This window comes from Merops nubicus, unplaced genomic scaffold (genome assembly GCF_000691845.1).
Source record: "Merops nubicus isolate BGI_N331 unplaced genomic scaffold, ASM69184v1 scaffold5678, whole genome shotgun sequence".
Lineage (NCBI taxonomy): Eukaryota > Metazoa > Chordata > Aves > Coraciiformes > Meropidae > Merops > Merops nubicus.
Window position 1 is genome coordinate 65190 of NW_008627624.1, and position 22760 is coordinate 87949.

General features: G+C 38.3%; 1 protein-coding gene across 1 annotated transcript in view; it reads left to right on the forward strand.

Moving 5' to 3' along the window:
* Nucleotides 1-2166: 2166 nt before the first annotated feature.
* The window catches only part of ZFAND3 (zinc finger, AN1-type domain 3), a 46444-nt gene continuing 25850 nt past the window's right edge, over nt 2167-22760 (forward strand). Inside the window, exons 1-2 of the mRNA XM_008946367.1 lie at nt 2167-2476; nt 13367-13432. Of these exons, the coding sequence (XP_008944615.1) occupies nt 2167-2476; nt 13367-13432 (376 nt within the window). The remainder of the gene's footprint in view (nt 2477-13366; nt 13433-22760) is intronic.

The following is a 22760-nucleotide window of genomic DNA, read 5'->3' on the forward strand; positions in this document are numbered from 1 at the left end:
CACTAATACTTAGCATACTATCATTGTAGGACTGTCAGGGCTTTTATTATATAGACCATTTCGTAAATGTTCCTCTATAAATGCCTTTTGTGGATGAGACTGAGCTAGTGCAACCTGAGTAAAGCATTTGCAGCTATATAGGAAAAAAAAATACACTGGCTGAGAATTTTTAACTTGCTGATTTTTATATAACTCATAGTGCCTATTGCTGTTGTGTAACTCTACACATTTAGTAGGTGGCTCACAGTGTATAACATCAAGTGTAACCATTATTTTTTTCTGCTCCTTGAAGATGGAGGTTGACCCACTTCTGTTGCATGTGCAGGACACAGTTTTACTTATGTGCACTGCCTTGGATGCAATCTCACATAAAACTTAGTCTTTGTAGCCACCTTCTGTTTGCAGACAGCTTGTGAGATTCACATTTATTTTCAGTACTGGTTATTTAGAGACTGCTGGTTCCCCAAACATCTCCAGCTGCAAGCTACCCTTCTTTCAGGACTATGGCCTTAGCAGAGGTGTGGAGAGTTGGTTGTCTTCTGGGGTGGTGGCTCCAGTTCTAATTGCTGCAGCTGTCTCTGGCTGGTGCAGAATCTCAAGTACTTGAGGCTTTCTTGATTGCACAAAGACACTAACAATATCCAGAAGCCAAACTTGGGTGCAACTTTATTGATTACTAATGAGGCCTGAGCAGGACATCTTCCTGGATCCAGTAATTTAACCCTGACAAAAATAATCCCACTAGTTTTTCAGAGCTGTGTTGTGGAGGTGGATGGTTTCCCATCTGACACTGCCTCTCTCCTCCTCCCTGACTTTGAGCTTGTTGCTCTCCAGGCTGAACTGGTGGCTGACTCTTCCACAGCAGAAGTTATAGCTTAATTTCTCTGGCAAATCATTTAAATGCTAAATCAGAATTTAGGCGCTGTTTGACCGTAGTGCTTCCCAATCCCAATGAGTCATGTTGGCAATCCATGTTTCTAACAAGTCATCATCTGCAAATATTTATGGACTGCTCTGTTTTCCTCTCTGTCACAGCATAATAACGAAGCAACTGAATACTGATTTATGTATGTGATTGCATAATGAATAAATTCTGCCTTCGTATGTCATTTTTAAAGAAAAATTGTTTTTAGGAGTGCCATGAGTCACAGATGTACTTCATCTGTGACTGTCTCTCTCCAAGGAAGAGATACCTTTGCATTGTGAGAGTAACTGGATGTTAAGCAAGACAAAATTTGCTTGGCTAGGAGGGGTGTTTTCTAGGGGCATCCAGTGGCAGAGCTGTGCCAGACTGAAATCCAGTAGTGTAGCTGGGAGGAACTGAGACTAATGCTGTAATCAGTCAGGTGTCAGGACTGTGGGTTTGGGGAAAAGCCCTCAACAGAGGATCTGCACTTAAAAAGTAATGGAGTATTTCCCCTCAAACCTGAATCTCTTTTGGAGGCAAAGTAAGCCTGAATATGGCATCTGTTAAAGATGTGGAATTTAGCCTATGGGCTCAGTTTGGAGACTTAGTGTGACTTGGCACTTACTAACCAAAAAAGGGGGGGGGGAAAAAAAAAAAAAAGAAAACCTTGTTGATGCCAAATCATTTGTACATTACTTTCATGTATTGTAGTGATTTAGTGCCCATGTCTAACTCTGTAGTCATAGATCAGTGAGCAACTTCTAATATCAGTGTAAGTGAAGGAGAGAGGAAGGAGGAACCTCCTGCCCCACAGGCACCAATCCCCCATCAAACAAGTGACACAAAGGGACTCCCTCCCCAGCTCCTCCATGCCGACCTGGAACCATAGCTACCTACACTAGCTTCTCCAGAAGTCTGCCTGCTGGGGTTTGATGCAACAGCAGTAAGAAGTATTGCTTTTAGGGAAGTGTAACGTTTCCTTATACTTGTATCATATGCCTTAGTTCTTCCCTTATGGGGTGTTTGATCCTTTGTGCTTTTGTGTGTGTTTTGCATGAGCTGTTTTAAAAACGATGCCCTGTGCTACATACTGATACGTGCAGTGATAAGCTTTGGATGCTCTTGAATGGCTGAGGAAACAGGAACTATGTGAAGTTCTGAAAATTTTTGTTACTCTTTAAAAAACAAATAACTTTTAAGATCTTTTTAAATCTGAAGTGAAAACTTGAAGGGTACTCTTTGTTGTATGAAATATACAAATGATCAGAGTGGTGATACCTCTGGCAGTAGTTTGGAGTTATTTTGGTTATGTTGGAAGGTTTTTGTGGCTTAAAATTGGACGATTAGATGAAGCAAATGGGATGACATATGAAATCTTGGTTTTGATAGATTTCCAGAAGAAGCAGCCAGAAGATGACTCTACTCCCAGCACAAGCAACAGCCAGTCAGATTTGTTCTCTGGAGAAACGAACAGTGACAACAGCAATACCTCTCTAACCACGCAGGCCGCTAACGCCAACCAGCAACTCTTGACAGAACTGAATGTAACTTCACCGAGCAAAGAGGAATGTAAGTGCACCAGCCCTGAGTGACAGCAGAGGAGGCATAAGCATTTAGATTTGTTCTCAAGCTTACGTTTCAAAGCAAATGGCCTGTCTTTTAGCCTGAAGGGAAAGGTTAGAAGTTATTGGCATCATAGACATTGATGACTTTAACCAAAGAACAAATTAAAAAGGGTCACAGGAGTTTCTAGAAAACTTTATAGCTGTTTGAACTGCAGTATGCTATTTAATTACAGTTTTGAGGCACCTGCATTTTGAGAAACTCCTTGCATTACTAGTAAATAAATAGATATATATGCTAGGTTAAACACAAATATCTTGTGAAATTTTACTTTAAACCCTTTTGGTTTCTAATTACTACAGTTGCACATAACACTGACTATAATACATATTTGTCTAGACTGCTGCTAGGTTACTTGTGTAGAACTTAAGTTTCACGTGATAATCCATCTCTTCTTTCATGACCCATCTTCTTTTTTAAACTCTGTCAGGCAAAAACTCTCCCAGAAGGTAAGCTAGGATGTTAAAGGCTGGCAAACACAGTGAGATAAAGTTGTCTTTTACATTAATCTAAACATCTGTATAAGCTCATCCCATGTCTAACATACTGAGTTTTAAAAATCTGCATTCTACAACTTATGCTTAAATGTGTTTTAAAAGGTTTTATTTTAAAAGGTGCTCTGTGGAGAGAATCCCTCTTGAGCCACGTTTGCTTCACATTATGTGTGCTAAATAGATATACAGGTTGCAAGAAAAACTTGCTTATTTTTTTAGTAGGAAATCTGCAAGAGCTGCTCCAGTTCCTCAGCGTTTGAGGCAACTGCTGGAAATGACAGTGCTGACAAAGCACTAGGGCTAAAGAAAATCTTTAATATGCTACACTTGTTTTCAGTTGTGTTAACTATTTACATAGGACGGTTTTGTGGAATTACTGCAGTATTTATTTTGTTTACAGGTATGTAGACTTTGTGTATATATGTTCTTTTTACTTAGGCAGATTGTCTGTGAGGAAAGCACAAAGTATCATTTGGGGATTACAGTAGTCATTAGCAGAGTTAAAATTTTAAATTGAGTTTCTGTTTTCTACCTGTATGTGAGAGTATTGTCAGAAATACAGCAGGGTTCAAATGTGAATGTTCTAATACCCATTCTTGTAATAAGAGTAAAACTTGCAGTGTAACTCTTGTCTCTCCTTCACATACACAGTTCCTGCTGACCACCCATCATCTCTTCCTTCTGTCCAGCACTTCTTCAGTGGAAACCTGTAGTCTACTGTAAAAACAAGGCCTTAAAAGAACATTCCTAGAGAATTCAGCAAAACACTATGCTTCAGCAACACGTTTGGGCCTTCACAGGGCAGGGGGCTTCAGCATCTCTGCTGGCTTCTGCCAGGATCTACTATTTGGTGTTACAGGCTGCTTCTCCAGTGCTTACTGGGTCAGGTTTTCTCAAAGTTTGTTCAGTTAGGAGTGAAATTGTGTTACAACAAAGTGTTTCTGTTGTGGCTGAGAAGGACTTGGGGGTGAGTGGAAAAGTGATTAAAGGGATGGGAAGGAGGGAAGGAAATTAAATAGTGTCCTTCATCCTGAATTGCTGCAAGCTTGTGAACGTACACTGAAGGTGATGGATATTAGACACCACAGCCTGCAGAGCATTTGAAAATATTACCTATAAAAAAAATTCTTTATGACTTCCTGCTGGGATGATTTTAAGTGAAATACAGTGGAGAGATTTATTTACAGCTTGAGCACTCTGTCTTCTCTCCCATCCTCACTACCTCTTTAATGAAGCTTAATATCATCTATCAGAAATAATTATACACAGATGGAGCTTTTCTGATGGATAATGGCCTCAATGTGGAAGATTCTTTCCCATAATGAAGAATGCCCAAACTTTAAATGTCTTTTTGATTTTGAGAGTATCTTTTTCTGTGCAATATTTATTTTGCAGCAAGCTCTATAAGGCATGCACTGCTCTCATTACAGCTGTGTTCTTCAAAGACTGATACCTTGCAGTGCCATGTGATGATGGGGTCAGAATAGAATTGTGGTAATTCACCAGGAATCAATGTATGGGATCATTATGGTAGTCCCTATCAAAGTGTAGAAAGATTGGAGTGTGCAGGAAGGATTCTTATGGTACATTCCACTCCCCTCTCATCCCTTTCAAGCTTTTGAGGAGTGCCTCACGTGAAGGCATTTGCCATAGTACTTGAGACCAAAGGGTAAACAGATTGGACAGAACTGCAGCAGGTCATTCAGGCAAGTAACAAATTCCATTCATGTTATGACAATGGAAGAGAACCATAGAAATCTCATGGTAAGATTCATATTCTGTGTCAGAGAAAGTGAGGGTGCTTTTTGTACTTGTTTTTAAGTAGCCCTTAAGTTTTCCCTTTTTAACACATACTGAAGGATACAGGAGAAATGTTCCTTGGACAAGATTTTGCAGTTCAGTTTGACAATATGCAAATATTTCTGCCTGTTTTCTGTTACTATTCTAATTTTCTGTGAGAATTGCATTTGCATTCCTGAGTGTCTGACATGCATACATAGTGACTTTCCATCTCCTGCCACCCTCAGTTCTGAACAATCATCTACCCTGGTGGCTGCTTTGCTGATTAATCTCTCTCCCAGATAGATGAGAGGTAGTTCTCAGTCTTACAGTTACAATCAACAACAGTGTGTTGAAGATGTATGCCCAGAGACAGTGATTCAAGCCTCGGGACTTTTTTTTCTTCCTCCTTCACGAATGTTTTGTTTTTATGAAGTACTACCACCAATTTAAAAAAAAAAAAAAAATGCTGTGGCAATTTAGGTGGGGGAAACATTGTAACATGGTTTTTTTTCCAGCCTTACATATGCCACTTGAGTTGCCTTTTCTGTCCCAACCCTCAGGTCTCATCAATTGCATTAAGTTTTCTAAACTAACTTTCTAAACTCTTGCAGACAAGGAGGATATTGATATTGGTATAGCTTTAGTAACTGTAGGTTTCCATGGATTTTAATGATCTGTTTCGTAACAGATGGTTAAATCTGTCTAACTTTTGTTGTTCTGATGCTTTATGTGCAGATCAGTTTCTCTGTTCAAGTTCTTGTATAGTGTTTATCTCTTCTAATTTTTCCCTCCTATCTCCTCTCTTCATTTAGGATGTCCTAATAGTTGCTGCTTCAGTGTCAGTTACCATACAAGTCAGTTGTTCTATCAGAGATTTCCTTTTCAATTGGGTGGGCAGGTTTTTGTTTATTTTTAACAGACAGGAAAAAAAAAAGGGATTTGTCAATGGCTGTCACTTCTTTCTCTACCTACCTTTAGCCACCAGCACTCTTTAATATAAAAAAAAAAAGCTTATTAAGGAAGGTTCTGTGTGTTTTGGTAGAGAAAAGGTCACACTGCACATGGAATAATTTTGCTTAGTTTCAAGCCTTCATTGCTTTCTTTGCAGCTGTCACGTTATTTTTCTGTCACTATATGGTTAGAGCTAAAGCTGATACTGTTGCAGGTTTAAAACTAACTGTGGTGTTCTGTGACAGGAGAAATGTCAATGTGAACAACTCCCACTCTGGCAGCTGCATCAGATTTGATATTTCACTAGTTGGTGGCTTTGGTTGGTGTGATTTTGTTTTAATTAGGTGCTTAACTCTTCCTGGCCTCCTTGAATTAGCACGAACCACAATTGGAAAAAGGACAAAAGGAGTATCTGATGTTTCCAGAACAGTTAAATACTCTACATTTCTACATTGAAGACTTTATAAGAAGATACACAACGATCTGAGATAGTGCTGTAAATGTCAAAAAATACACTGGAGATTTCAGCCCAGAAGGAAGATGATGATCACTGATCACACCTTAACTCTGTGTGTGTTGAATTTTAGATTCCTAAATGTGAATTCTTGGGACAGAATGTCTGTAAATTTGACTCCAGAATTTGAACTGTTGAATGTCAAGCTAAGTGTTTAAAACAACATTAGTTTATCTCACTTAAATTCTCAAGACAAGTTTGAGGAATGGTTCAAAACACTGTCCATTTCATTAAGCATTTGCGTGTGCTGCAAGCACTGAAATAGCCCTGATTATTTTGGTGAAGTTACTTTATGGATATAAAGTGTACCGCATCTGAGACAGAGATGCACCAGTCTTCTGTAAAAGATCTCTGGCAGAAAGGTGAGAGATTTTTTTTCTACCACACTTATCAGATGTTTATACTCTTGAGTTTCACGGCTTGTTGAAGCATGACTGTATAAAAAGCCACAGGGGCTATAGTACTGAAAAGTAATGATGCTTTTTCTGTCTGTGGACTGAAAAAAAAGCCTAATCTTCTGTCAGTTTTTTCAACATAACCTTATGAAATATGGATAAACAAGTGCATCCTTTCTTTTCTTTCTCTTTTTTTTTTTTTTTTTTGTAGAGTGGCCTCCTCTCTGACAACCTGCAAAAGGTTTCAGCCAATGTCTAACACTTCATAATTTTTTGTGTGTTGCCTGCGTTTGTCAACAGCCAGAAGTGACAGCTTTCCTGTGTATGCTCTGAAAATACTTCATGTTTTGAATTATTATTGTGATACCTTTAATTACATTTTGTACTTTTTAAGACAATGATTTTTAAAATGACAGTTGCTCTTGGATGCTATCCATTGCATACTTTTCTAAATGCCCTGGCTTTGGGAATTCAGTCATCGTTGCAGTAGGAGTCAGTTTTGTACATCCTGTGTTTTTTCCTAATTCTGGCTATGGTGAACTTTGTTTTCTGGCTCATCTGAGACTTATGTGCTTACCCACTTCTATAATGTATTAAATGTATAAACAGACCAAGCCTTTTCTTTTTCTTGTTTGTCACAGGTAGTTATAGAAAATAATTTGCTTCATTCCAATACCAATTTGTACGTTTTTCCTTTGATCCAAAAGAATGCAGTAACTCTTAAAATTATGCTGAGCTACAAAACTAGCCTACCTGACCCACATGATTTAATATTGCAATTAAACTTGTGTCCAAACATAACTGAGAAAGCTGCAGCTAGGTGATGGTGAATAATTCTGATTTTTCTTATCATCTCACAAAATTATCCTGTCTTCTTTCCTCTTGTACTCAAGTTTGTGCATCTTGTATCAGAGCAAGAGGGGACACACCTCTAATACAGAATAAGCACTTGTCTGTTTTTTGAGATTACAGTCATCTTTGGATTTCTTTGGGACAGGATAAGAACTAGCTAATTTCTCAGGCTTTTTCTTTTAAGTTCACTAATAGTAAATAGTGTTTTACAACTTTGGGGATTTATTTTTTTCTTAGCCTTGTTTTCAATACGTGTTACATACAAATAACCTTTTGATACTGTTTTTGATGTTAAAGATAATTCAGGTTTTTGTTTGGATTATCATCAGTCAAAGGCAGCTAAGTGGTATGCTACCATTGACATTGCTAATGTCCAGGATGCATTCCTAATCCAGGATATCATCAAACCTGGATTTTCTTGAATATTCATAAAAAAATACAGATTTTTTTTTTTTTTTTTTTTTCCTGTACCAATGCAAACATTTTTTCACTGGGAATTTGCAAGAAAGCTTTCAAATATAAAACCATATTAAGCTGTGGGCTATTTGAGTTGTCTTTTGAGAAATTCCACTACTATTAGATGCCAGTACAGAACATACAAGCAGGTAGAAATTTGAATAAAACTATGTCTAGTAGAAGTGTTGCCTTCATTGTCTTTCCACGCTGTGAGACTCTTTCTGTAAATTTCACTCTAATCCCTACAGTCCCAGTTCCATTTAAAGAACATTTCTGGGCTTTCTAACATCTTAAGCAAAGATCTGACACGTGGATTTATGAAATGAACACTTCTTTGCACGTCTTGTGGCATGATAATTTTGAAACATAATGAAGACCAGTGGAATAGTGCCTCTCTTAATTGTTCTGCCTGATTTATAGTTTCTTCACACTGTGGAGTAGACAGTGTATCCTAGGATCTCATTTATTAAAGTGAAAGTACCCCATGGAAAATGAAACAGAAACACAGTCACATAAGAAAAATGTGGGTTAGAGCTGCACAGCTATCAAGGTTACATAAAAATTATTTATGAAAATGTAATTTAACTGCCACTTTCAACAGCACATTTTTACACTTCCATTTACACCGCTAAAATAGGAAAGTATTACGTCTATTTTACAAATGAGGAACTGAGAAAAAAACAGATAAAGAAGTGAGACAATAGCAGGGGAAAAAAGTGGAATCTGAACCCTGTCTCTTTTTACTTTGTTATAGTTGTTAATTTTGCCAGCCGTTCAGCAGCAAAGCAGTCCAGGTTTCACTCCCTTCTTCCAAAGCTACCTGTAGATGAAAATCCACAGAAGTAAATAATGGCAGATTTGTAAAACTACATTTAAAAATTTAAAAAGTACATTTAAAAGTATGTGTTTGTATGTGATATAATCCTCTTATCTGTTTAGTAATGACGTCACTTCAATTATCAGGCATCTAACCTGTTCTGCAGCAAATAAGTGCTGTAAAGTTTGTTTCGTGCCCCCCCTCCTTTTAAAGAGAGCGTATTCTGTCTGTGCAGACTGAATTTAGAGACTTATGTTCCCATTTGTTTATGTGTTGGTGTTTGCAGTCAATGAGTGTTTTCAAACTCAATTGTGTAGATTAATTAGATTATGTGTCTACCAATTTGGGAGGTGCACAACTAGATTACTGGTTTGGACAGGTTTCCGAAGGTGGATTCTTTCCTGTAGTGCAAATAGCCATGAAATTCTCCCTGTCCTGGCTACAACACTGCTTTCCAAGGAAGCTCAGCTCTTGCTTATTACCTCCTTCCAGCCCACTGCATGCAAGGAGTCATCATGCTTTTTGTGTGAAGGAACCATCGCAGTATTGAAAGCTCCAAGTAGCATTAGGGTGTGCTTCCATTACAGTGATCAAGTGTGATGGAGCTTCATGCTCCTTCACTTACTTTTCATGTTTGTTCATTATCTGGCTCTCAGGTTTTGTGTTATCTGTAATTGTTTCAGTGTATTAGGCTTTGTACTCTTGCACAAGTTTGGTTTCACTCCGTTCTTCATCTCTTCCTCTGCTCAGTACGTGCTTCCAGATGCTATTCGAATACACCTGACACTCTGGGTTGAAATTTAACATTTCTTCCAACAAGAAGAAGGGAGTTACCCTCCTGTTCCACTTTCTCCTGCACAGGACGTTCTGATGGGGTGCAGTCACTTCACTTAAAAAAAAACTTGAGGAAGGGGAAACAAGAAGTTCCCCTGACTTTCAGGGTATGTCCTGCAGGACAGGTGCTCCTTGGCAATTGTTATGGCTCTTCAGGAAGGGAGATTGACAATGCAGAAGGGCATTCTAAAGGTGAGGTTAAACATACACAAATTGTAATAGTATTTAATAGTGAACAATAACAATATGAACATAAAGAGAGAAATATAAGTAGTACATACAGTTCTGCTACTTTAGAGAGTTAACAGAGAAACTGATTTTGAACCCGTTTTTCCAAATTTTTATATTTAGAATACAGTAAGTTTCAGAAAGCAAGGGATATTGGAAGCCAAAAATACAGCAGATTACATTAACAAGACCTTTTGTTTTAATGTATGATAATTCTCAAGTTAAAGGATCTCATTTAGTCCTTTATTAATTCTGTGTTTGAATTTGCAAACTCGGTGATTCTCACAATTCCAATTTCTTCAGTAGCTTTTAGGATTTTTTTCATTTTTAATGGTCGTCTTTGGGGATTACATTATTGCTGGACAGTGGCTGGGTTTTTTTTGGGAGAGGAGTTGCAAATGCCAGAAACCAAACACTGGAAAAAAAATAGGAGCAGAAGCTATTGTTTAATCTGTTAATTGAGTATAGAGGAGAAAGATATCTTTATTCTTCCATTTTAATCTTTTGTTTGTGCTGACAACACCAGCAGTCTGCAGCTCTGTGGGTTATGTTAAGAGCTAGACGTGTGGCCTTTCACTGTGCACTGAAGTGTTTTATGTACCACGGTTAAATTCCCTTGAAACACTTATATTTTTTTGTGAATGAAGGTGCAGATATATCCTGAATCATGCTAAGTTATAAGGCTACCTTTGTGTACAGCCAAGAATGACTGGGCCTCTACTGTTATCAGACTTCCCTTTTCTTTCATGCAGAACTTTTATCAATTCTGTGGGACATATACTGCCCAGTTTCAAATAATGGAATGATACCTGTATTAGCTGTTACAAGAGACCAAAAGATTCACTGTAATGATTTCCACGTAGAACTGCACAGCCAAGCCCATACTACATAGTATTGAATTATGCATGATATTTTTAATCATGGAACAAAAACAGCAGCAGAAGGAAGTGCTGCAAAGGCCAGGCTGCCTTCCCTGGTTATTAGGTGCTGGCATATATGTGTGCAAATCCCAGGATATTCTTTGTTGAAACTCTGGTGCTGTGCTATACAAATCCAAGCTACATGGAAGTAATACCTAATGAGGGAATATGAAATAAAAAAGACTCTGCCACAGGAAAGTGCAGAATAGACACCAACTTACTGTACTTTAGAGAGTGAGAAATAAAGGTCTTATATTTAGATGGATACTGAAAGTATCAACTAGTGTAAATATTTACTACACAATAATTGCAAGAATTAGTCTTATTTGATAGTCCACAGTGATGATGCCTCTCAGTGTCTATTCAGTGAAAACTGGGAGAATGTAATTGGCATTATTTAAAGAGAATTTTAATAGACAGCTGTGGCCCAAAGTCAGGTTGTTGAAATTCCATACTCTGTTGTATGTATCTTGATATATTCCATATCCTGTTCTATATATGGTTTACAAACATTTTATATTGAAACCAAATACTATATACTTGGTCTTTGAAAACTGAGACTGTCTTAACATACCTGCTGTGTAATTTCTCGAATAACTGAAAGCTTCTAGTAGAAAACTTGGTCTGGGTTTTGTTGCAGTATCGATTTTCTTCCCAAATGCACCAGACACTAGTCTAGAGGGGTTTTGAACCTTTTATGATAGTATTAGTAACATAGATCAAGATGATATTTCTATTTTTTTAGTATTCTAGCCTAGAGAAAGATATGATGTAAAAAGTGATTTGAGCTTACTTGACCATTTGTGATTGTTGCAAAGTGGTTGTTGCTTGCCAGTGGTGTCAGGCCTGGTGCAGACACCAGCATGGTGATAGCAGGATTCTTGATCCATCTGTCTGGGATGCTTCCTGTTGGCAGGGGAAGGCATCCACCCCATGCCTCCCAGTCCTCCTCAGTGCAAGAGCAAGCTTGGCTCTTCTCATATGCAGACTTGACTCTTGCACTTACCTGTGGAGTTCAGCCATTTCTCACCAGCTCACTCCTTACCACCCTGCAAAATCCAGCCGTCTACCACGACACTGCCCGTAGCTTCTGCCAACTGCTTACGCTGTTGCCTATCACCTGCAGCAACTTCTTAGGCCATGTTTGGTAGTTCCCGTGTCAAGAGGCCTCAGCGTTTGCCTGCAGGCCAAGCCCTGGCTCTCTGGCCTTTGTAGCCACCCCTTTAAAGGTTACCTGTTGCACAGCTGCGAAATGGTGTATGTAGCCAGAGGGACTTTTTGGAAGAACAGAAAACTCAAGAAATTTGTTGGTCCTCTGGAAAACCAGAAGTGTAAAACTTGTGAGATCTTTGCTGCCAAGTGCATTTCATTGAAATCGAATGCACCAAAATCATTTACTCGCATCTTCCCCTTCCAACTGCAGAAGTGTCTTGTCTTTTTTTATAGTGTTACAATGTTATGAGTTTTACAGGGTAGGCAAAGTTACCCAAGACCTGATACTTACTGAAAAGTAGAAATGAAAGAAAAACTTGAAGGGGGAGCATCTAGGAAGGAAGCAAAATGGAAGAGTTTACTACCAGGCTAGACTTGCATATTTGAAAAGAGAAAAACATTGCCAAAGCCACAGTGCTGCTTTGCAGATACACAAAGACTGAAAAAAAAAATAAAAATAAAGGGTAGTGTTTTTCAGAGCATGAAGACTTACGTTAAAGGTTATGCTGTCATACTAAGTAAGCTCTGTTGTATTGCCAGTGTGGTGCTACTGTATCACCAACAGTCCTGTGCAGACTTGATTATTGGTGTTTTGATAGCCAAACTCTACTAGATCTAACTTAATTTTAGTCTCTTCAGCATCATCCAATTTATAATATCCAATTATCAAAGCTATGATGCGTTATTACCACTGGCAGTGCTATTTGTCTTGGCTTCCCTGCAGGGGGGTTATTTTTATTTATTTATTTGTTTTTATGGCGAGTCTCCGAGTACACTCAACTGGTTGCTATTTTAACAAGATCTCTGGAGAACTCTTCAACGATGATGCATGTTAAGAAAAAGCCAGAGAGCAGTTTACTACCAAGCAGATACCAGATGAGTGGGCAAAAGTCCAGAGTTCAACAAAAAACACACATGGAAAGAGTTTGTTACCATATGCTTGTGCCACACTTTGAAAACATAAGGGGCAAAGTTGTTACCTCAGTGGAGTCAGTGACAAGGGTTCTGTTGACATGGAAGCGATCACTTTGTCCCTTGCATCTTGTACGTTAGTTAGATACATTTCTAGCCTTGTTCTGAAATAATGGTACCTTTGCCAAGGCTAGAAAAATTGCAGCTACAGTCTGTATTTTCCTAAAACTGCCTCTTGAAATATTTATAAAGTCTTGTTGTTTCGTCTCAAATTATCTTCTGTTTTTTCAGTGCAAGACATACTCGGATTGGTGTGGGAAGAAAAACCGAGAATAATAGACTGCTTCCATATGTGCTTTTCAGAGACAAGTGCTCCTCAGTAGTTTATATTCCTAAGTATATTCTTGATGTGGTTATAAATGTTAAATATAGGTGGTATTTTGAGACATATGATCTTCTTTGTTTCCAGGTGGGCCATGCACAGGTACAGCTCATGCCTCGTTAACCACACCAACCAAAAGATCTTGCGATTCAGGTATGTGTTCTGTGGGGATCAAGGAATTAAATTTTGCATGATATGTACCTGTATGGTTATAGTTTAATAGTCACTGGTAGTAAATATATCTGGCAAATGCCAAATGAAAATAAATATCATGGCTTTGCTGTCAGAAATGGACATATAAAAAGGATTTGAATGGCATGTAGTCCATCTCAGAGTCCTGTTAAACATGATTCCAGAAATACACTGTTTTCAGTTAATCTTTCTGAACTAAGACATACAGGAGTAATCAGTGTAAGGCTTTGTGACAGTGTTCTGGAAATTCCCCCTTTTCAACATAAAGTATTGAGCAAAAGACTGTTTGGAGTATAGTGACTTGAAGATGCAGTATAAACAGCTGATGTTTGCATTGAGACAAAATTTTACCTGCTTTGGGTCCTTTTGATGACTTTTTTTCTAATGGAGGATATAGATGGGTAAGCTAGTAATCTAGTTAATCGAGCTAGTGTTGTCAGTGACATGTTAGGTCATTGCCAGACTGAAGTTGCTGCTTCTGCAGCAGATCTGTCCACAACGATTTGTGTGAACAGTCGTTCAGTCAGGCAGCCAGGTTACCCACATTGGCTCAGATCTTCTCCAGACTGTGGTTTTGCATGGCTCAAGGAGAGTTCATATGATCCTTTCCACCAGCACCACTATGGAAAGCCATAACCTCCTGAGGAGTGGCAGGCATCTAGGTAGTGGTAATGTTCTAGCAGCCTCTGTTTCCAAAATAATTTTTGCCGGTATTTTGCATCTTTGTACCCACTGAACTGTATTGGGTGTGTAAAAAGGAAGGGTATTCCTATTTGAGTAAGGACTCTTTCAGGAGTTCAAGGTCAATTTCCTCTGAAGTCATTCTTTCAAAAAGTGTTTCAAGCTACTGTGTGTTCAGCTGAACTGTAGTTATTCCATATGTGGGTGTTGTGAGCTTGTAACGAACGGGTGATGGTGCAAGTTGGCTTGGTCTGCAGTGAAGGAAGGTTAAAGAAAAGCTACATTACACTTGGTACAAGTGCAGACCTCTCAAGTAACACGTGATAATCTGTGACAGTGCTGTGAGTATTGCTTGCCAAAGAACTCTCTTAAGTTTGACACTGGAAGATACTGGATACAACTTCTCCAGAATAGGAAGACTGTGGATTTTCTTTTCTACCTAGCCATGGAGGTATACCTAAGCAGGATGGAATATTTGCCACTGTATCCCTTGCAAACTAATCTGCTTTGCTCATGGTATTACTTTTGTGTTAGCTGTTGCAGTGTTTAACTCTGGTTTTCACTGCAGCCTAGTTTAAAAGCTTCCTATGATGCTATAGATACTGAAAACTGAGAGCACTATGTGAATATTTAAAAAAAGTGTGCTTGTGATTAGCAAAAAAGCAAGTCATTCTGCTATGTAGAGTGTCAAATGGCAACAGTAAAAGCTCTGCAGAATAAAGGAGGTGAAGCAACTACACATACTGAAAAATATCCACTAAGTGGTTGGTTAGCTTTGCTCAGCAGTTCTCTTAGTTTTGGTTTATGCTAATGTTTGGTCCCTAAATGCTTGTATGTTAATCACATGATGTGTTTAGCAAGAAAATAAGGAGGACTACTTAATTTGATGCCACAAGTTTCATCCTGAGTCAAATAAACCTAATGATTTTATATTACCTCATTTTCCCCAAATGTTTTTTTACATTATTTGCTTAGTGAGCAGCATATTTTGTTTGTAGTCCCTTACACTAATAAACCTTTTATCAAGAGTTACAGTTTTCCTCTCCAGAGCTTGAATTTTCAGCCAACTTTCATTTTTACAATAAATTACCATGTTTTTGAAGTCTGTATTTGGGTATCCAAATAAATAAGGGAATTGACAAGAAAACATTGGCTACAAAATATTACCCAGAAATGGTGTGTCATCTTCAGGCGTAAGCAGCAGACTATGTAGGTGAATATTTCACACTACATTCACTTCAACTTAGTGTCCCTGCCTAGGAAGCTATTTAAGTGATACAAGCAATATTTGTCAATACTACACATTGTATATAAGCCTCTTTTCTGTAAATGTTCTACATTTCTTCTGCTTGGAAGAGCTTTGAAGGCAGAATGTTGTGGTGGAATTCATCTGTAATTTTTTCCTCTCTTGAAGCATAGTTTTTCCCTTAAGTCTGCCATAGATCACTATTTGAGACAGAAAATTAGAAATTTGACCTACTTGTCTCCTATGTGGGTTCCCATCAGGAGGATATTAAGGAAGACATAAACTTTTCATATTTTATTATCATTAATGTAACCGTTGAAGAAAGATCAAAACAATAAATCTGCCAAGACACAGGAAAAGTTCTCTTATGAAAAAAAAAAAAAAAGATATTTTACCTCATGCACTTGTCAACTGGCGTGCTGGAGGAGCTCTTCAGATAAATTGTATTATGACACCAAATAGTGGAGTTTTTCCTCCTCCTGTTCATCAGAATCATCACTGTGGTAAAAAGTATTTCTATTCCAAAGTGTGCCCATAGGACAAGGATTATAATGAAAAGAAGGAATAAAGCCTTGCAATCATTAGTTTGGATGATGCCTCGGAGATTTTTGAGAGCTAGCAGTCTGAAGATTTTTGTAGGAAAAAAGATGGTACTGTGTGGCTTATTGTATAGCTTTTTACGTATTTTGATTTCGTTTATAATGGTTGGGTAATGCTGTGACTGGTGGCAAGTCCTGTGAGGCTTACTCTAGTCAGTGGGGCATCCAGATCCCATTTCTATTGGGTGCTGGTGTCATGAAAGTGCCATACGAAGTGGCACGTTGCTCTCTTTTTTTTTTTTCTGCTGTACAACTTTAATGGTGATTTAATATGCGATTCTAACAAGCTAGATTTCAGAATGTTTTCATGCAGCTTAAAGAAACCTGAAAAAAGTCCGTGGTACTGTGTGAGTGCACTCAGTTAATTTTTAATCGTGCAGTAGAGTAGGTAGTAGAAACAGGCAGATAAAATGCAGTAATGATACAATCAATTTATATGTTATAGCCATAAAGTTGGTGAGTTTTTAAGTACTTTATTTCTCAGTAGCAGTTCATGAGAAATGTTCACCTTTAATATTTTGTGTGGTTATGTGTGCAGATAACTCACATTTTCTGAGGATATCTCTCCTAGATGGGTGTGGTAGTATTTATATTGTCTATTACAGTATCTGTTTCACTGCTCTGTGCTGTTTCTGGTTTAAAATTTGAGTCTAGAAGATGGAAATAATTCTTCTGTTGCTTGAGCAAAGCAGTTCAGCAGTTGTATGGTCCTTTTTGAGGTTTCGAGTTTAATGATGCTCTTACACTAAGGTGTGTGCCTGATCATAGCAGTGCCAGAAATGTTAAGTGCTTTGAGGCTGAACCTGTACAATCGAGAGAACAGCCTTTTAGGAGTTATAGAAAGGACAGGTTGTGTAAAAAGTACACCAGATTTGAGCCAGAGACCAACCCAAGAAATCATTACTTTTCTATGATCATTTTTTATCAGTCTGTATGTTCTATAAGGACAAAAAGACCTAGTACACCACTAATTAGATCTTTTTAATTGCTCCAAAGTGTTAAGCTCCTGAGCAAAAAATACACAACATTCAATTGAAGTGGATTTATAATAACAACTTTGAGGTATGTTTTTCATTGGTGTGCCATGGGGTTTTTAAGGTTTTCTTTAGTGTTTGACTTCTGGAGGGCATTGTGTTAGAAATCCAACCTTCCTGGAGCTCTCTCACCAACAGGAATGTGATGATAGAACAGCCTTTGAGCGGCGTCGTAAATCACCCTGCCCTGGCAATAATAGTGCCCATTAGGGACATTCTTTTTTTTTTTCTTTTTTTTTCCCCTGCCCTGCTCAGTTTGCAGCTGTACTGGTAGAACAGCACATCAGGCAAGGCTGTAAATAAAAGTTATAACCTAATAGGTGGGCGCTGAAGCGGAGCGGGCAGGAGCCGAGGCACGGAGCCCTTATTGCTGCTCATCAGCAATTATAAACAGGATAGAGCGCCCGGGACTCGCACTGGTGCGGCAAGAGCTAATGGAGGCTGGGAGATGACACCACGCCATGATCAGATGATGCATGTTGATGGGTTTTTACTATCTCCTCTTATTGCCTATTTCTGTGATGTGTTGTATTATCTGTTCTGTACTTCCATATCTATCTGGGTGGACAGATGGGTTTCTTCTCCTGCTCAGAGGAGCCTGAGCACATAGACTGAAGCTTGCTTTTTTGCCCATATGCTTTGTGTTGGTCATGTGAGAACCTTCTGAATGTATCATGGGTTTTTTGTAGATTAAAAACCTCCTAATGGTAAGAATCATAATAGTCCTATCTGTATACAACTTTAAGGACTGACTGCCACAGTAGGATTTATTTTGTTCATTAAAAATAGTGGTCACCCAAACAATCTTTTACACGAAATGCATCCTGTGCATTTTAGACTAAATGTCTTATAGCCAGCATGGTCAGAGAATCTAAAGAGATGGGTTTGGGGGTCAATATATCAAAAAGTTTGTTAGAAGTCAGCTATAGCTGTGATGGTCTTTGCCTCTAGGTTATTAAAACTTCAGCTGTTCCTGGGAAGGTTTCTAAGAGCTCGTTAGCACACAATAATTGGTAATATTCACAAAAAAGACTTTCTTGATCTTTTATCTATCACAGTCTAGCACATTTCTGTGCTAGACATCTAAATCACCTCTTTACTAAACCACAGTGAAAGAAAATGCCTTGAAATTTATCCTGTGCTTGCTTTAATCTAAAGAGAAGTTTTGCAAGCATCTTCATCGTTCATACATTAGTCACTCATGCTGTTTACTTCTGAAGAGAATTTTCTTCTGAGTTGTGGGGAAAAAACATTCAGAAATGAAAAGGTGCACAGCAGCGTGACGGCATGTGGAAACAGGCCTTCCTCTCCTTGTCGAGTTAGTACAGCCAGGGTAAAATAAATAGATTATTTTTCTATCATCTTCTGATATTAGGACAGGAATACTTGCCATGTGCCTGTGTTCAAGTACAGCAGACTGAGCTGAATGGAGACTTGGCTTGTTCAGAGCTGGTATTTCTTTGAAATTAACTTTCATGTGTAGCAGTTCCCAGGTGTTCCTTTCCTTTGCATTGTTCATAAAGTGAGGAAGCCAGATAGTTGAGGTGGTCAGAGGGACAAAAAATGTGATGTCACTGTGGAAGCCCTATTTCAGGGCTGTTTTCAGCCCTATGCGGTATAGATGAGCTAGAAATACTTACAGACAATGTTTTGAAGATGTTTATGAAACATGTTAGTAATTCCTATTTAGGATTAACTCCTTCTTATCACTTCGTTGAAGTCATTCATGAAAGGATTGCAGGCTTCAAGACACAAAATTACTGTTATGGATGAGGACAAATAGATGAATATGGTAATTTACATGCTTACTAATGTTTCCCATTTTATAACATCGTATTCCCCAAAATTGCACTAACTCAATTTAATTCTCTTAAGAGTATGTAAGGCAGCCATATATGAACTCCATGGTACTAATGCGTGCTTTCTGAAGACAACAAGAAGACTCAGAAAAAGAGGCCTGCTGCTTTCCCTTTGCATGGTTTATCAGTGTATTTTTATAGTTAGCCACCTCAAAGAGGGATTCAGTATTTGCTAGTCTGAATGGCAGGAATATGTGCCAATTTAACTAGATTTTGGTTATACAGGGGTGCATAGGTTATGAGAAACAAGCTTCCCCTCCCTTATGAGGAGGAAAAAAATATGCCAGTACAATATATTTTAAAATAATGATAAAAATGTGTATGAGGATGGGGAGTAAGGGTCTCCTGGCCTGTATAACCTCCCAGCAGGTGCTGAGACACAGACCTCATAGTTCTCCCAGCTATTCTGAGATCAGTACCATGTCAGTTCATTCAGAGAGTAAGTTTCCAAGTCCAGCATCCTGATAGAGAATGTCTTCCATGTACTTAAAACTGTTACTCCTGCTACCTTTTATTTATCCTCTTAAGTCACCCAAATTTATCTTCTTTTATCCTTTCTGCTGTTCGGAATATGCCCTTGAACCTTCCTTTTTTGTCCTTATTTCACCAAATAACCAAAATGAGACTTTTTATTACTTGTACATCCATTCCTGTCTCTTTTTGCTGCTCTTGATTCAAATTCTTCTTCTGTTTCATTTCCATATGCTGAATCCTGTTATGAAAAAGGCCACATTCCCAGTAGAATGAACAGCTTTGAGGAAAATGTGCTTGAGTCAAGAGAACAGTGTGATCTCCTGAGAGGAGCTCACATTGAATTGTAAGCCAGTATAAAAATCATTGCAAATGTCAAATTAATGTTCATGCCAGATGATAGGAGAATAGTAAACACTGTCTGTGGATTAGCTGCATTAAGAAGAGTATAGCCAGCAGAAAAATCAAGAGAAGAGATTGTTTTCTCCTGTAGTTGACTCTGGAACAGGTACCCACGGAGACTGTGAAATATTAGCCCTTGAAAATTTTTGACCACATTCTGGACCAGGCCCTGAGCAACCTCATCCAGCTTTGATATTTACTCTGCATGAAGCAGGAGGCTGGACTAGGTAGCCCCCAGAAATACCTTCCAACCTAATTTTTTTCAATGACACTAACAGAAAAGTATAATCTGAGTGATTAAAGGTATTCAGTCTAACCTTAACATTTGTAGTGCTTAATGAGAGCTGAGGTGAGTAGACTCTAGAAGTACAGGCGAGCATTTAGTGCTTCAAGCATTGCAGAGAAGAGCCAGGAGAGAGACTCTTAGAAAGGTGGGAGATTTGGGATGGTCAGTGCAAAGCAATGAGCTGGGGCAATGGTCTTTGCAGCAGATTTCAGCAACCATGAGCAGCACAAATGAAGTGTGCTTTGGTAAACTAAGATAGCTCTCCTGTCTTGAAAAAATCCATGCTACTGCCCTTATCGCTTTCTCACCACTTTGTCTCTGTGGTCTGGTAGGTATTCTTCAGTCTGGTTGAAGAAATTCTTCCCCAGTATAAAAGTGTAAGCTTTTAAGATAATTTTAAGATCTTTTAAAATTCAGGTATGACCACATCTTTGTACTAAAGACTTAGGGAATTATGACAAAGGAGTTATCCTCAAATTCATTAAAATAGAGGAGTAAATATTTTATTCTTTATGTATATTTTGATTAAAATGAAACAACTTTACCTTGAATTTTTGTGTGTGTGCGCGTTTGGTTTTATGCCATGCTTAGTTTTCAGAGCTGTCAGGTTCTCTATGATGAGTTAATTAACCTTTGACTGTAGGTACATCCTTATTATTAGATAATATACTTCTGTTAAGTTTACTTGATGTTGGTGCTCCCAACAGCTCTGAATTCTAGCATCCACCCACAGACTGCTGGAAAGCCATTCCCAAATAACAAAATTGCATCTTAGAACTTGAAATAAACCACATCCCCATTGACTTCAAGGGCAAAGAAATGAGGGTTACATGTCTTACATTTCCCAGCTACAACTCCTTCCTAAAACTTAATAAAAACATACTGGAACTGGACTGGGGGAGCTTAGGGTTTGCTTGAATTTCAGTTGGGCTTGCCAAATAGCAAAACAATATGGAGAGCATCACAAAGGATAGTTGAGATCATTACCTTTAAAATCTGTGAGTAACTCTGCTCCAGTCAGCCTGAGGAGTTGAACTGATTTCACCTCAGTGTGTTGCAGTCAGCACCTTGATCTGATCTGTACAGATCAGACAGCTTTCTACTGCTATGCTTTAGCAAATGAGCCACAGCTTTTTATCATGTTAAATTTGTTATTTTATTGCATTGGAGGTAAAAACGAGTTCAACAGTAAGTAACCAGCCCCAAATATGTTTAAGAACACATAGACACTTAGATTTGCTTTGTGTTTTATTTTAAAGCTATCTTGATTTCAAACCTGTAACACACAGGAAGCTAATCCATGATCCTCTTACTGCTGTACTTCTTGACGTGAGGGCAGTGCCCCAGAGGTTTCATCTAACTCCTGGTGAAGGCCTCTATTCTAACTAATCACTTCGGTGAGCATCAAACAGCTTTTAAGTAGAATTTTTCACTATTTCCCATTTAGATATTAATTCTCATAAGAACGTTAAAATATATGGAAGTAATTTTAGAGTCTTGTGGAAGTATGCTTAAGTCTGAGCATACACAGATGGAAGTAAATCTTCCTACAAAGTGAGAGTTTTATAAGTATTTGTATGTCCACTGAGTTGTTATGCAAACAAGTTACCTCTTTTTCCTATTCCTTATGTTCCAAATTATTTTCCATGACATAACCTTCAGGGAGTAACTGAGACCTCCATCTTGGGGCAAGAGAAGGTTGAGAAGGAGCTGGATTTAAGATACAAGACACTGCATGTGCTAGTTTCATCCTCAGAGTTTCATTGGTGTGTTCTACCTCTCTTTCTGTAGATCTAGTCTTTGGTTCAGGTTAATGTAGATAAATCCCAAATACCTCCTTTCAAAGCAGTAAGAACTGCCAGTAAACCAGCCTAACTTCCAGTGTAGATAGAAATCACATGTACAGAAATTGTCTTCCGCACCAGGACTGGGTGGGTTTTTTCCCCACAAATATTGCTAGAAAAAGTAACACAATCAAAATACAAACTGATTTTTAAGCTTTATGTAAATTAACTGAATCAACACCAAATGCATTTTGAAGATAGATGAGCTGTACATTTCAGAACCTACTGTAATGCATTTAGTAAAATTTTGGTCAAGACACAGGAGCTCATAGGTTTTTTCTTAACATTAATCAGTTACAGTCCTTGGAATTATAGTCTCTCACTGCAAGATTTCTGTTGCTAATGGCATCACTGAGGTTCTGCAGTTAATGACAAATAAGTTTTTTGAAAGATAAATATTGAAAAAAAATTTTTTTCACTGCTAGCAGGCGAGAGTTCTTTACAATTCTTCTTCTGAATCAGTGACTTAGCCTTGGAAAACCCTCGTTACACCAATGAGGGGGAGAGTGTATGAAGGAAAACTCGGTGTATGAATGAAAAATAACAGAGCAGATAGTTGCTATATGGAACTGGTTTTAGGCTGTTAGTTTGAAGAATTACCTTCCTGAATTCTACATACCATGTGATTGATGAGGACGTAGCTGGAGTATACTACTAGGAGTTTGAAGCAGAGCAGCACTGCTTATTTATGCACTCTTGAGCTGACTAGCAAATACACAATATGGGTAGCATTATGTATTCTTGTTAAGCCAGAATCAGGGAATTTCACAAAGCCTGAGAGGACTCTAATTAATGTCAGCAAAACCAAAACTGTGATACTCTTGAATGCTTAAGAATTTTCCATTTTATCAGAACCAGAGTAAGTTT